General features: G+C 36.2%; 1 protein-coding gene across 7 annotated transcripts; it reads left to right on the forward strand.

Annotated features, from left to right (window-relative positions):
- Positions 1-6914: 6914 nt before the first annotated feature.
- opn1sw2 (opsin 1 (cone pigments), short-wave-sensitive 2) lies at positions 6915-12655 on the forward strand. 7 transcript variants are annotated; one of them, XM_051912380.1, is made up of 6 exons: positions 6974-7068; positions 7151-7217; positions 9992-10160; positions 10358-10523; positions 11657-11896; positions 12000-12655. In XM_051912380.1, the coding sequence occupies exons 3-6, from the start codon at positions 9994-9996 to the stop codon at positions 12105-12107; spliced, it is 681 nt and encodes a 226-aa protein (XP_051768340.1). In that variant the 5' UTR covers positions 6974-7068; positions 7151-7217; positions 9992-9993; the 3' UTR covers positions 12108-12655. The 7 variants fall into 7 exon arrangements, with proteins under 7 accessions (XP_051768343.1, XP_051768340.1, XP_051768341.1 ...); XM_051912379.1 differs by lacking the exons at positions 6974-7068; positions 7151-7217 and adding exons at positions 7484-7741; positions 9227-9827; XM_051912383.1 differs by lacking the exon at positions 9992-10160 and having other exon boundaries at positions 6915-7068.
- The last annotated feature ends 718 nt before the right edge of the window (positions 12656-13373 follow it).

The raw sequence follows: 13373 nt of genomic DNA on the forward strand, positions 1-13373 counted from the left end.
AAAAATTGCTATAAAATCAAAGCCGTATGTCTAACCAAGTTGTGTTCCAAATTTGAAGTTGATTTCACAAAAATTAAAGTTCTTCTGAGATTTTGTTTTTATGCCCTATACCAAAAATTAATACAGACCATTAATTAATACATTTCGGTCAAAATATCACTTCTATCACAAACAGTCACCAAATATGGAATCTTGAGACTCAGACCTTTCTGACAAATATATGTTTTGTCAAGATCAGAAAAATTGTTTGATTATAAAATAGTTAAAATAATTTTTGTAATATGAAACATGAAACCACCCACTAGGGGGTACAGTAAAAACAGTAATATTGTGAAATATTATTACAATTTAAAATAACTGTTTTCTATTTTAGTATATTTTAAAATGTAGTTTATTCATGTCATGGTAAAGCTGAATTTCCAGCAGCCATTACTCCAGTCTTCACTGTCACACGATCCTTCAGAAATCAATAAGCTGATTTTGGTGCTCAAGAAATGTTTCTTATTATTATTAATGTCAAAAACATTTATTGCTGATTAATATTTTTGTGGGAACTGTGGTACACTGAAAGTTTGGGGTATGTTAAGATTTTAAAAAAATGTTTACATTTAAATTATTTAATTATTAAAATGATAATGTTAAAATTTAAAGAACCATTATTAATAATCGAGCGTCAGTAATAAATGATAATAATTGAGCAGAAAATCATGCATATTAGAATGATTTCTGAGTGATCGTGTGACACTGAAGACTGGAGTAATGGCTGCTGAAAATTCAGCTTTGCCATCACAGAAAAAAAATAAAAAAATAAAATAAAAAACAGTTCTTTGAAATTGTAATAATATTACAAACGTTTTAAAGATTGCACAGATTGTTTTCAGCCTACAAATATGCAAATATTTTATGATTTATTGGTACTTTATTTCAACTGTTGCAAAGAGCGACACCCACCTGTCACCACAAATTAGGAATCACCCAGATGATTATTGGATTAAATATTAGTAGTTTATTTATCCAAGAAATTATTTATTCATCATTTGTTTGTTCTATTTTGGATAATCTGCTGAATACAACTTACATGAGTGAAATTGTGTAATTTAATCTTTTAGATTATACTTTTAACCATAACTTTTGATCTAACTTGTCACATGCAAGAATAATCTTGTTTTATTTAATTTTCTATTTTTTAATTTTCATAAACAGTAAACCCATTTTACTATTTAACTGCAGTAGTAAGTTTTTAAAAAAATCATTACAACCTAGTATTGTGTAGTTCTTAGTTGTTTCTGTCTTTCAAGCTAGATGGCACTGTAGCATCTCTCAATTTTCCTGCAATGAACCTGGTCTATCATCACAACAAGTTTACTACCTTTAGCTTTCAAGACTCAATGTGTCTGTAATCTTAGCCTCTTCATTACTGACATTTCCCTAGAACGTTTATTCACTGAAATAAATGAAAAATACAGAAAAATAAATGGCACAGCTTTGTAGGCAGTATAGGTGCTCTAGTGAGCACAAATCAGAAAAGATTATTATTATTAATAGAAATTGCAGACATTGGTGTATTAGCAAATCTACACAGTTTGTGACATTGTTGATATATCTTCTGAAACTAGGAGACACGTGACAGTATTTTTCTCTTTTTACTCTACATGTAATTATTGCTGTATGGGAGGAAAAATTACTTTACATAATTGAGATTTGTGTTTTATCTTTACAAGTGGCAGTGGAACGCATCTAAATACAAACTTTTTCACCAATGATCCAATAAAAAGTCAGCAATAAGCTCAAATTGTAAGTATAGGCTACATTATATCCCTCTACTAAAGAACATTTTTTATGGACCCAGATTAAGCACAAAGTGCATGTTTGCATTTCTTAAGGTTGCATTGGAGACTTGCAGATGTCTTATATAGAGGTTCATGATTATTAACTTTATGTCAGACTCCTCCCTCTTCCGGACTTGTTGCGCTGTCAACTGTTAATCACTATGACCCTTCAGTCTGTCTTTGACCTGATCCATTTCACCAAATAATCCATTACACAAGTGATGGAAAATTCTGTTTGTCAGGATGTGAATTTTAGTATCAGTCAATGTATGTGTTATGTCATTCATTTCGGTCTGCCACAGGACAGATCATAATCTAAGAAACCGATCAAAACTCAATTTTGACAGCTTAATGATAATGCAATCGGGCCAGATATCTTGCTTTTAATTATTGTAAGCTTCTGCTTTTGCATACAGTATACGTTTGCATACACTTTCACTTACACTCTAGCAACTACTTTTGTTCTGGCAAACGGATCTGCCCATGTGTAATTGACAGCTTATTTCTTGTCATTCAAAGATTTGTTGTTGTAGAAATGAACAGCAGCACTTTACAAGGCCTTATTTGTTAACATCAGTTAATGCATTAGCTAACATGAACTAGTGAACAATCCCATTTTGCACTTAAATTATGGAGCTTGTCGAAGTACCAGAACAGTGAAATAAAGTACTGGTGTTTGTGTTGATTAGATTAACTAAGGCATCGTGCAAGGTGCTTTAGCAGGCAGTCGGATGCAGGCTGCGGTGGAAAAGAGATGAAAACCATTAATCCTCTGTAAACTCTTTCTTTCACCCAAAGTGATTTTGTAACTGCATTATTTTTAAGCCCAACTGCCCAAGCCTCAGTCAATTTCATATTTACATTTTAAAAGAAGAGCCATTCATGTTAATTATTTGTAAGTGTGTAACAATTTATAATGTCTTATCATATTAAGATTAATTAAATTATTGCATTTCATAATACTTATCAACAATCGACTTAAATCATTATTATATTAAATACTAATTTATTACAAAGTTTGCAAAAAATCTGTTTCACAGCAGAACTGTGGTCTCAGCTTCTCTCCAATGTTGTATTTATTTGCTCCGGGATGTTCACTTTTAACGCTGATCACTAATAATTTTCCAAAATAACATTGCATCCAATTTATAATAGTTAACAGATCATTATTACATTAAATGCTCTGGAGCTTAGAAGCCAATATGCAGAACAGTACAACAGCATATCTTCACTTGAGAGTTGTACATTATGTGTGAGCTTCTGTATTTGTTATTGTACATTCACTTGTTAATCACTAAATAAAAAACTATATAAACTGACGGCAGGCATACTGACATAAACTCTGCTCTGAAGCAGGTTAATAGGCCGGAGATAACTATGTGACGCACTTAGAGGTGTCTTTACCTTAGGCACCCCTCTTAACATGTCTACACTGACTGTGGTAGTTAAGAGCCTTAGCACAAGTCCAATAATTAGTCCTAAGCCACTAAACAGATCATTGTATGGGTCAAACAAGTGAGGAAGACCAGAGATTAAAACAGAAGAGGAAGGAGGGGACAGAGCTTTGACCACTGAGGGTGACGGAATGGACAGATAAAAAGGGGTCATCTGCAGTGATTTTGGTGATAAGAAAATGAGAGCAATTTTAAGATATTGATATTCCTTTGAATGCTAATGCACCTACCTGTGTGTATCCCTTTCATACTTTGTCTAGTCTGTTACTCTTTTTAAGCAAAGAATCCAAGGTCCTGAGATACTCACCAGATGAGATTCAAAGTAGCTAATGTGACACTAGAAATATTGAAACAAAACTATCACAATGAGTACACATACTTGTGTTGTATGTTTTGTTCTGCCTTCTTACCTTTACGACCTGGTTATATGGAAAATCTGCTGTTTGTTTTTCAGGGAGTGATTAGCTCAGAGCAGTATTATGAGCCGGAAGACTTTCATTTAAATCCTACTTTGACTCTTTCATGGGATGACACAATGGACTTTTTTCAAATTTCCGGGGCTCTCAGAAGCGAAAGTTGTCATATGAGTACACTTGCACTCAAAAAAATTGTTTGTTCATTGAACGTAATTGAATTAAGGAAAACTTTTCCACACAATTAAGTTCATACAACAAGACTACAACAAGTCCATTTAAACAAATAATAGTTTGTTGAACAAACTTAAAGGATTAGTTCACCCAAAAATGATAATAATGTCATTTATTACTCACCCTCATGCCGTTCCACACCTGTGAGACCTTTGTTCATCTTCGGAACACAAATTAAGATATTTTTGTTGAAATCTGATTTACTAGCTATTAATTTACAATAAATAGCTAGTCTGGAACGTGTTCTTACATAACTTTTTATAGCTATAGCATGTGAATAATGAACAAGAAGTTATCACTGCATTGATGCCAACAAAGCTATGGCTCAATGAGTAAAGCAAAATGCATTAAAGTTTAATGTCACCAACAAGCTCTACTCTTCAGCACAGTGGTAACCACAAAAATTTCAACATAGAAACTTTTTAAATGTCCAGCATAACTGAACATTAAACACTAACAACCCTTTCCCTTTACTAAAAAACACATTAAACAGCATTTAAAGGGATAATTCTCCCAAAAATTTAAATTCTGTATGAATTTCTTTGTTCTGCTGAACGCAAAGGAAGATATTTTGAAGAATATGGGTAACCAAACAGTTGTGGGACACCACTGACTTCCATAGTATTGAGAAAAAAAAATACAATGGAAGTCAATGGGGTCCATCAACTGTTTGGTTACAAATATATTCCTTTGTGTTCAGCAGAACAAAGAAATTCATACAGGTTTGGAACAACTATCCCTTTAATTTCAACATTTACTCTCCTGACCTATCCCTATGCAAAGCATGCTGGGAACTAGAAATCCACTGCCCAGTCTCAGTCAATTAAATTTTACAAATTTAAATTCATATAATGTAATTAAATTGAGTGCAAATGACAATTAAGTCAAAAACTAAAGATTTGTGTTATTTCAGGTTATTTTATTTAGCTAGAATCATTTTTTTGAGTTGGTGAATGGGAGTCAAGACAATTTTTGTATTCCAATTTGCTCCAATAGCGAAAGAAAAAAAAATCATGATAGTGTTTCCACGACTTTCTAAAAGAAGGAAAAATATAGAGAAATTGATTACATTGGTCAGAAGAAAGAAAAATGTCAAATTTACTATCACACTTTCAGCCAATGTATTAGAAGCGGCCTCATGGCATTTGTTTTTTGTCACTTACTGGCAAGGTAATATAACACAAAGTATAGTGTGAAAAACTAGTTACAGTCTAAAAAGGGAAATCAGAAAGAGCTTTATTGCCAAGTATGCTTAAGGAATTTACCTTGGTATTAAAGCGTCAAGTGCACAAATTTAAATATAACAAGACATATAATAAAAATTAAGAATAAAATACAAAGTATAAGACACAGATAGGTTTAGTCAAAATAAACATATTTACAGATTATGAGCATAATTGTGAATAATAATATTAATAAATAGGCCTGAATGAATTCAAAGATATCGCACTAAACAGTTGGAGTATTGCACTTGTAGGTATATGCTTTGGGAGGCATTAACTGTTCAAGAGGGAAATGGCCTGTGGGAAGAAACTGTATGCGGCTAGATTTTATATCTAGTGCCCAGTGTTCTGAGGCGCCGTCTGGACGGCAACAGTTCAGACAGGTTGTGGCCGGGGTGAGTGGAGTCTGCCCTCTTCCTTACTCTACCAATAATCCTCTCAGCAGTCCGGACTGTCCATTGTAGTCTTTAGTCTGAGCCAAAACAGACGGTTATTGATGACCACAAGGCAGAGTCAATGATGGCTGAGTATAGAACTGTGTCAGCAGTAGGGTTGGGAATCGTGAGAAATTTTCCGGTTCCGATTCCAGTTCTGCCTAACGATTCCGGTTGCGGTTCCGGTTCCATTAAAATAATTAAACAACTAATAAAAAATAGTAGTAAGGGAAAAATGCACAATACTCGACTCAAACAGTCCTTTTTGTGTTTATTATTCTTGTAAAATGAATTTAACAGACTGTTAATCTCAACAAATTCGCTAACACTTTACAATACGGTTCATTAGTTAACATAAGTTAACTACATTAACATGAACTAATAATGAACTGCATTTCTACAGCATTTATTAATCTTTGTTAATGTTAATTTCAACATTTACTAATACATTATTAAAATCAAGAGTTGTATTTGTTAACATTAGTTAATGCACTGTGACATGAACAAACTATGAACGGCTGTATTTTTATTAACTAACATTAACAAAGATTAACAAATACAGTAACAAATGTATTGCTCATGGTTAGTTCATAAATGAACCTTATTGTAAAGTGTTACCACAAATTAGATAAGATGCTTGAACACACATTTAAGATTCAGACAGGTGAAACAGAATATTTTGGATTCATAAAGACTTCACTTGTTTCTGAAAGAATGATTCAGTGATTGACACATTTTTAACAGTAAATTTGTTGCCACCTAGTGGCGTAACAATGCAATCGATACAGTCGTTATTTGAAGTCCAGTTAAGAAGGTAATTTCTTATACATAAACATCAGCGTTTCTATCTGAATAATAAAATTTTGTATATAACTCATGTTATAATTGGAATAGGCCTATTTGTCACACAGAAATAATGATACTGTGCGTTTGAAAATATGGTGAAGCTGTTTATATCTACACATGACAACTCTCTTCAGATCAACGGCAGCGTGAACGCAGATTTGAATGTCGCGATTTTATTTATGTCAAAGGTTTAATACACACGGGCGAATCGTTGTCATTTAGGAATTAGATCATGTGGGTGATGAAATCGAGAACGCGATCTTTTAAAGATTAATCGTGCAGCTTTGGGCACCTCTCTCTCTCTTTCTCTGCATTGAAATCCGACGTATATGAGTAGCGCGAGGGCTTTTCAGTGCATTCATTGCTATAATATTTATGATGTGAGATGTCTATATTAAAGGATACGCTCCCCTTCGCCCACCCCTCACACCAGAACTGTTTTCGGAACCGAAACTTAGAAATCTTGCACGGTTCCGGTTCTTTTCAAAAAACACTACCGGTTCCCAACCCTAGTCAGCAGCTCCTGTGGGATGTTGAACTTCCTCAGCTGGTGAAGGAAGCACAACCTCTTCTCGGCCATTTTCACTATGAAGTCTATGCCTGCGTCTCAATGTGCATTCTATCCATCCTAAATAGTATGTGACATTAGTAATATTCAATACTATTTAGGGCGGATAGGGTGGATAGTATACACATTATGTGATTGTCACACTTCAGGTCCTGAGAGATGGTGGTGCCCAGGAACCTGAATGACTCCACTGCTGCCACAATGCTGTTTATGTTGGTGAGTTGGGGGAGTGCTGGGCTGTTCCTTCTCTATCATCCTCACTGTTTTGAGAGTGTTCAGCTCCAGGTTGTTATGAATGTACCAGACAGCCAGCTGCTCAACCCCTTGTCTGTAAGCAGACTTGTCACCATCCTGGATGAGGCCAATGACTGTGGTGTTGTCTGCAAACTTTTTTGAAGTGCAATCATTTGTGCACAGTGAGAAGAGCAGTGGAGAGCAACCCTGAGGAGCACCAGTACTGATGGTGAGAGTCCTGGATGTGAGTTTTCCCAGTCTTGCTTGCTGTTAGAAAGCTGGTGATCTACTGACAGATTGGGGAGTCAGTTTGGATGATAGAAGATCAGGCATGATGGTATTGAAAGCCGAACTGAATTCCACAAAATAAGATCCTTGCATGTCCCAGGTCTGTCGAGATGTTGCAGGATGTAGTGCAGTCTAGTGTTGACTGCATCATCCACAGACCTGTTTGCTCTGTAGGCAAACTGCAGGAGATCCAGCAGGGGTCCAGTGATGTTCTTCAGGTAGGCCAACACAAGTCTCTCAAATCACTTCATGACCACAGATGTGAGAGGTCTGTAGCCATTAAAGGGTTAGTTCACAAATTCTTTAAAACGAGTACGAGACATTATTAAAAAAAAAAAATTCCTATGTGTTTTTCAGTGTGCTGACATGCATGTTTTTTCACAGCATTTAGCAGTGACCTGTTTTTTGGTTCTGTTTTGGAGTTTAAAGTTGCTTAATATCATTTGCTAACTCAAATTAATATTCATGATTATTATATCTTTTGGTCATATAAGATGTTAAAGGGTTAGTTCACCCAAAAATGAAAATAATGTCATTTATTACTCACCCTCATGCCGTTCCACACCCGTAAGACCTTCGTTAATCTTCTGAACACAAATTAAGATATTTTTGTTGAAATCCGATGGCTCAGTGAGGCTTGCATAGCCAGCAATGACATTTCCTCTCTCAAGATCCATTAATGTACTAAAAACATATTTAAATCAGTTCATGTGAGTACAGTGGTTCAATATTAATATTATAAAGCGACGAGAATATTTTTGGTGCTTATATAGTGATGGCCGATTTCAAAACACTGCTTCAGGAAGCTTCAGAGCGTTATGAATCAGTGTGTCGAATCATGATTCGGATCGCATGTCAAACCGCCAAACTGCTGAAATCACGTGACTTTGGCGCTCCGAACCGCTGATTCATAACGCTCCGAAGCTTCCTAAAGCAGTGTTTTGAAATCGGCCATCACTATATAAGTCGTTATTTTGTTTTTTTGGCGCACCAAAAATATTCTCGTCGCTTTATAATATTAATATTGAACCACTGTACTCACATGAACTGATTTAAATATGTTTTTAGTACATTAATGGATCTTGAGAGAGGAAATGTCATTGCTGGCTATGCAGGCCTCACTGAGCCATCGGATTTCAACAAAAATATCTTAATTTATGTTCCGAAGATGAACGAAGGTCTTACGGGTGTGGAACGGCATGAGGGTGAGCAATAAATGACATTATTTTCATTTTTGGGTGAACTAACCCTTTAATCTCTAAGTTGCAAACTTTCTTGCACTATTCCACTTCCAATAGTCCCTTTCACGGCTCTGATACAAGAACCCTCTACAGACGAGTGTCAAGGACAATCCAGCTGTCAAGTATTTAAGGCTCTTCACAAAGGCCCTGATTCCAGGCTCAAAGCTGGAGATAATACGTTTGGAAGCAGATTAAACAGGGGTTAACAGCGAGTGATTAGCTGCTTTATCTGCACTGGGCGGCAGATTAACTGCCATCGCTAACACAGAACCACACTACAGGGTGAAAGGGATGATCCGAATTAGCCAGGTTTTGGTGCTGGAAATGAGATTAAGTGAATTGTGTGTCTTGCACTGTACAAATGTAGTTTTGCGTGTTGAATCTGTTTGTCATGTATGTGTGTGCCTGCACAAGAGCCCGTGTGTTTGGTAGATGACAACAAACCTCAAATCCTTCCATTAGGACCATTTGGGAGGAGCAAAATGCTGTCTTTTGGATCCCTATAAAAGAGGGATCACTTGGCAGTAGTTTGAGGGAGCCTTCATCTGGTGATCAACGAAGAGAGAATTTACATCTCTTTTTGACTCTATTTGCGATGCTACAGTAATCTACAGAAGGAAATAACACGATTGATTTAAGCTTTAAGGTGTTCCAGCATTCTCGGTGGACTGGTTGCCAGTTTCAAGCAAGATGAAGGGAATACCTGAGTTTCACGAAGACTTCTACATCCCCATCCCTTTAGATACCAACAACATCTCAGCTTACAGCCCTTTCCTGGTCCCCCAGGACCACCTGGGTCACCATGGCGTGTTCTTTGCCATGGCTGCCTTCACGTTCTTCCTTTTCGTCGGAGGGACTTCAATCAACGCCCTTACCATTGTTTGCACAATTCAATTCAAGAAACTCAGATCTCATCTTAACTATATTCTTGTGAACCTTGCCATTGCCAACCTGTGGGTGTCCCTTTTTGGTTCCTCGTTAGCATTCTATTCCTTCTGGAATAGGTACTTTATCCTTGGGCCGACAGCATGTAAAATTGAGGGCTTCAATTCAACGCTTGGAGGTATAATGCAACATGTATCCACATTATTTTAATGCTTCTGTGTTAGCCTGTTGTAGTTCACTGCAGTTCATAGATTTAAAGCCAGAACTTATTCTTACATTCTGCTTCTGGTTTCAGATGGTTTCACCAAACCCTTTTTCCTTTTTTTTTCTCTGTTGTTGCAGGAATGGTGAGTTTGTGGTCTCTTGCTGTGGTGGCTGTTGAAAGGTGGCTGGTCATTTGCAAACCTCTTGGGAATTTTACTTTCAAGACCCATCATGCCATACTTGGCTGCATAATTCCTTGGGTTTTTGCATTGGCAGCTTCACTCCCTCCACTGTTTGGCTGGAGCCGGTAAGTCCCACTGCTTACACTGATGAGGACAAAGCCACAATGCATCCCTCCAGTGAACCCGAAGAAAGATAAACAATGCCTAGCACCTTTTTGCTCCACTCCTATACAACTAGTTCAAGTCCCTGAGTGAAGTCCTCTGATTGAATTGAGCAGTTGAATTGTCTATCCCATCAACCTCACCGTGCTTTGTTTTACAGGTACATACCTGAAGGTTTGCAGTGCTCTTGTGGACCTGACTGGTATACGATTAACAACAAATACAACAACGAATCCTATGTCATGTTTTTGTTCTGCTTCTGCTTTGCGGTTCCTTTCGGCGCCATTGTGTTCTGTTATGGTCAGCTGCTCATCACACTTAAATTAGTGAGTACAAATTGTGTTTACCATTGAAAACTGCCTCAGATCATTTTAAAAAAAGGTCAATGTTTCAGGAAAAGAGTGAACTTTAAAGAGTTAGTTCACCCAAAAATGAAAATTCTGTCATTAATTACTCACCCTCATGACGTTTAACACCCGTAAGACCTTCGTTCATCTTCAGAACACAAATTAAAATATTTTTGATAAAATCCGATGGCTCAGTGAGGCCTCCATTGACAGCAATTTAATTAACACTTTCAAATGCCCTGAAAGCTACTGAAGACATATTTAAAACAGTTCATGTGAATACAGTGGTTCAACCTTAATGTTATGAAGCGACGAGATGTGTGACTTTGGCAGTTTGATACATGCTCCGAAACACTGATTCAAAACAAAAGATTCGTAAAGCTTCATGAAGCAGCGATTTCAAATCGCCCATCACTAGATATTGTTTTTTTGGCACACAAAAAGTATTCTCGTCGCTTCATAACATTAATGTTGAACCACTGTAGTCACATGAACTGTTTTAAATATGTCTTTAGTAGCTTTCTGGACATCTGAAAGTGTTAATTATCTTGCTGTCAATGAAGGCCTCACTGAACCAGCGGATTTTATCAAAAATATCTTAATTTGTGTTCCGAAGATGAACGAAGGTCTTACAGGTGTGGAACTACAAGAGGGTGAGTAATTCATTTTTGGGTGAACTAACCCTTTAAGCCAGGAAGAGGAATTTTATGCAACCATACAGTGTTATAAATAAATATTAAAACCACAAAACCATATTATTTAACATGTTATGTTAATTCCTATTCTTTATTTTGATCTGAAACCTTCAGTTAGCCAAGTGAACATTCTGAAATGATAAAATAAATAGATTAAATGCACACTTTTCTTTTTTTCTTTTTTATTTTTGAAGGTAAGCTTCACACTAACATTTTTACGTACTTGCTCCAAATCCTAACACAACTGATAAAATACTATTTATTTATTATTTATTTATTACATAAATAAATGATAAATGTGTTTCATTGCTCTGCCACATTGGGATGCACTTTTCCCTGTCCACTAGATGGAGACTATGAATGGGTTACTGTGGTCATGTTGCCATTTGCTCTAAAATCTCTTGTTTGTTCTACCAGGCAGCCAAAGCTCAAGCAGATTCAGCTTCGACCCAGAAAGCAGAGAGGGAAGTGACAAAGATGGTGGTGGTGATGGTGTTCGGCTTCTTGTTATGCTGGGGTCCATATGCTTCCTTTTCTCTCTGGGTAGTTTCCCACCGTGGTGAAGCATTTGACCTGAGAATGGCAACCATACCATCCTGCCTTAGTAAAAGCTCTGCAGTGTACAATCCTGTCATCTATGTCCTAATGAACAAACAGGTATAGTGTTGTGGACATTTGTAGTTGTATTGTTGAAGTTTGTTCCCGCATGGCTACAGTACTATCTAATCATATCGTGCTACTCATTTCTTTTAAAACCCAGTTCCGTTCCTGTATGATGAAGATGGTCTGTGGCAAGAATACTGAGGATGATGAGACTTCTTCTTCATCTCAGGTCACCCAGGTCTCCTCTGTCGCGCCAGAGAAATAAACCCATTCTTAATGTAACCTCATCCTGCGGAGAGAACCACTCCGCTGGCAGTGAAAAATAATCTTACAATGATTGTAAATAATAAACATAGACCCAATAGGAATTTTTGCTTTTAATGTCAAAATTTGTGTAACTTGGTCTTGGCTTGCTGAACAAGTAGAATGAGTAGACGTTCATTATTATGATTAAAAATGTACAATAAATGCAAAGAAAGAAAGACAGAATTGTGTTGTTAAATTTATCAGTTCAAGAATTGTGACATACATTACAATAGTTTATATTATATTACATTAGTCTTGTTTCTTCCTGTTTTAAATGTGGTGAGCACACCATTTTATAACAACTAAAGCATGAAAACAAGGAAATATCTTATATATCTGATTGTAATCAAGTCCGTAGCCCATGAGTAATGAAGTAACACATCGAGGGATGGTCTGAAAAGCAAACAGAGTATTAGGCTATCTATTATGCAAAACTGCTTTGCATTGATTTGCTGCACAAGAAAATAACATTTTTTAATTCAATAAAAATGAATAATGAGAATTTAAGTGCAGTGTCTCTTTACAGAATACAGAAGAAATGTCATTACTTACGTCATTGATTTGTGCATGCATGCTTACTCACCGTAACTTCTTCTCGTACTTCATCCAATACCACTTTCAAATCAAGATAAAAGTGCAAAGAAAGAATATGAAATTAGCTTTTGTCATTTCCAAACTAGCCAACCACAATCAATTCAAGAACAGTATCAACTTTAGAAATTAAACCACAAATGATGTTAAAGAAACAATGAGCAGTGAAAGCAAAGTTTTGCCCATGTTAGATTAACATCTATTATATGGATTAATTCCATTCGAAAATGTAAAAATTGTTCAGTAAATGTTCAGTACTAAATACCGTGAATATAGCGGTTGTCCAATGGCAGACCGTGTGAGACCAAACTATTATCTTGAGCTTTCGTTGAGAATTCAGTTGTATATCCGAGTTCTGCTAGTAGTGAACTTTTGCCAATCACGAATAGTTCAGAACTAGCGGAATTCCAGACATAGGACTGACTGAGTGCTGCCCCATGATACTTTCTGATCCATCTGTTTCTGAAGAACATCCTTTTCAACTACATCTCTGAAAATCTGTGATTGACACAGTGATATAGCAACAAACAACACTATAGTGACTCTTGATTCTTAATCCCACCAAAGCGAAGATACAAATTCCAGCAATCTATTAAACTTCAATTTATTATGATTAGCTTTCAGTTTAAAAGGA

This window comes from Ctenopharyngodon idella, chromosome 11 (genome assembly GCF_019924925.1).
Source record: "Ctenopharyngodon idella isolate HZGC_01 chromosome 11, HZGC01, whole genome shotgun sequence".
Lineage (NCBI taxonomy): Eukaryota > Metazoa > Chordata > Actinopteri > Cypriniformes > Xenocyprididae > Ctenopharyngodon > Ctenopharyngodon idella.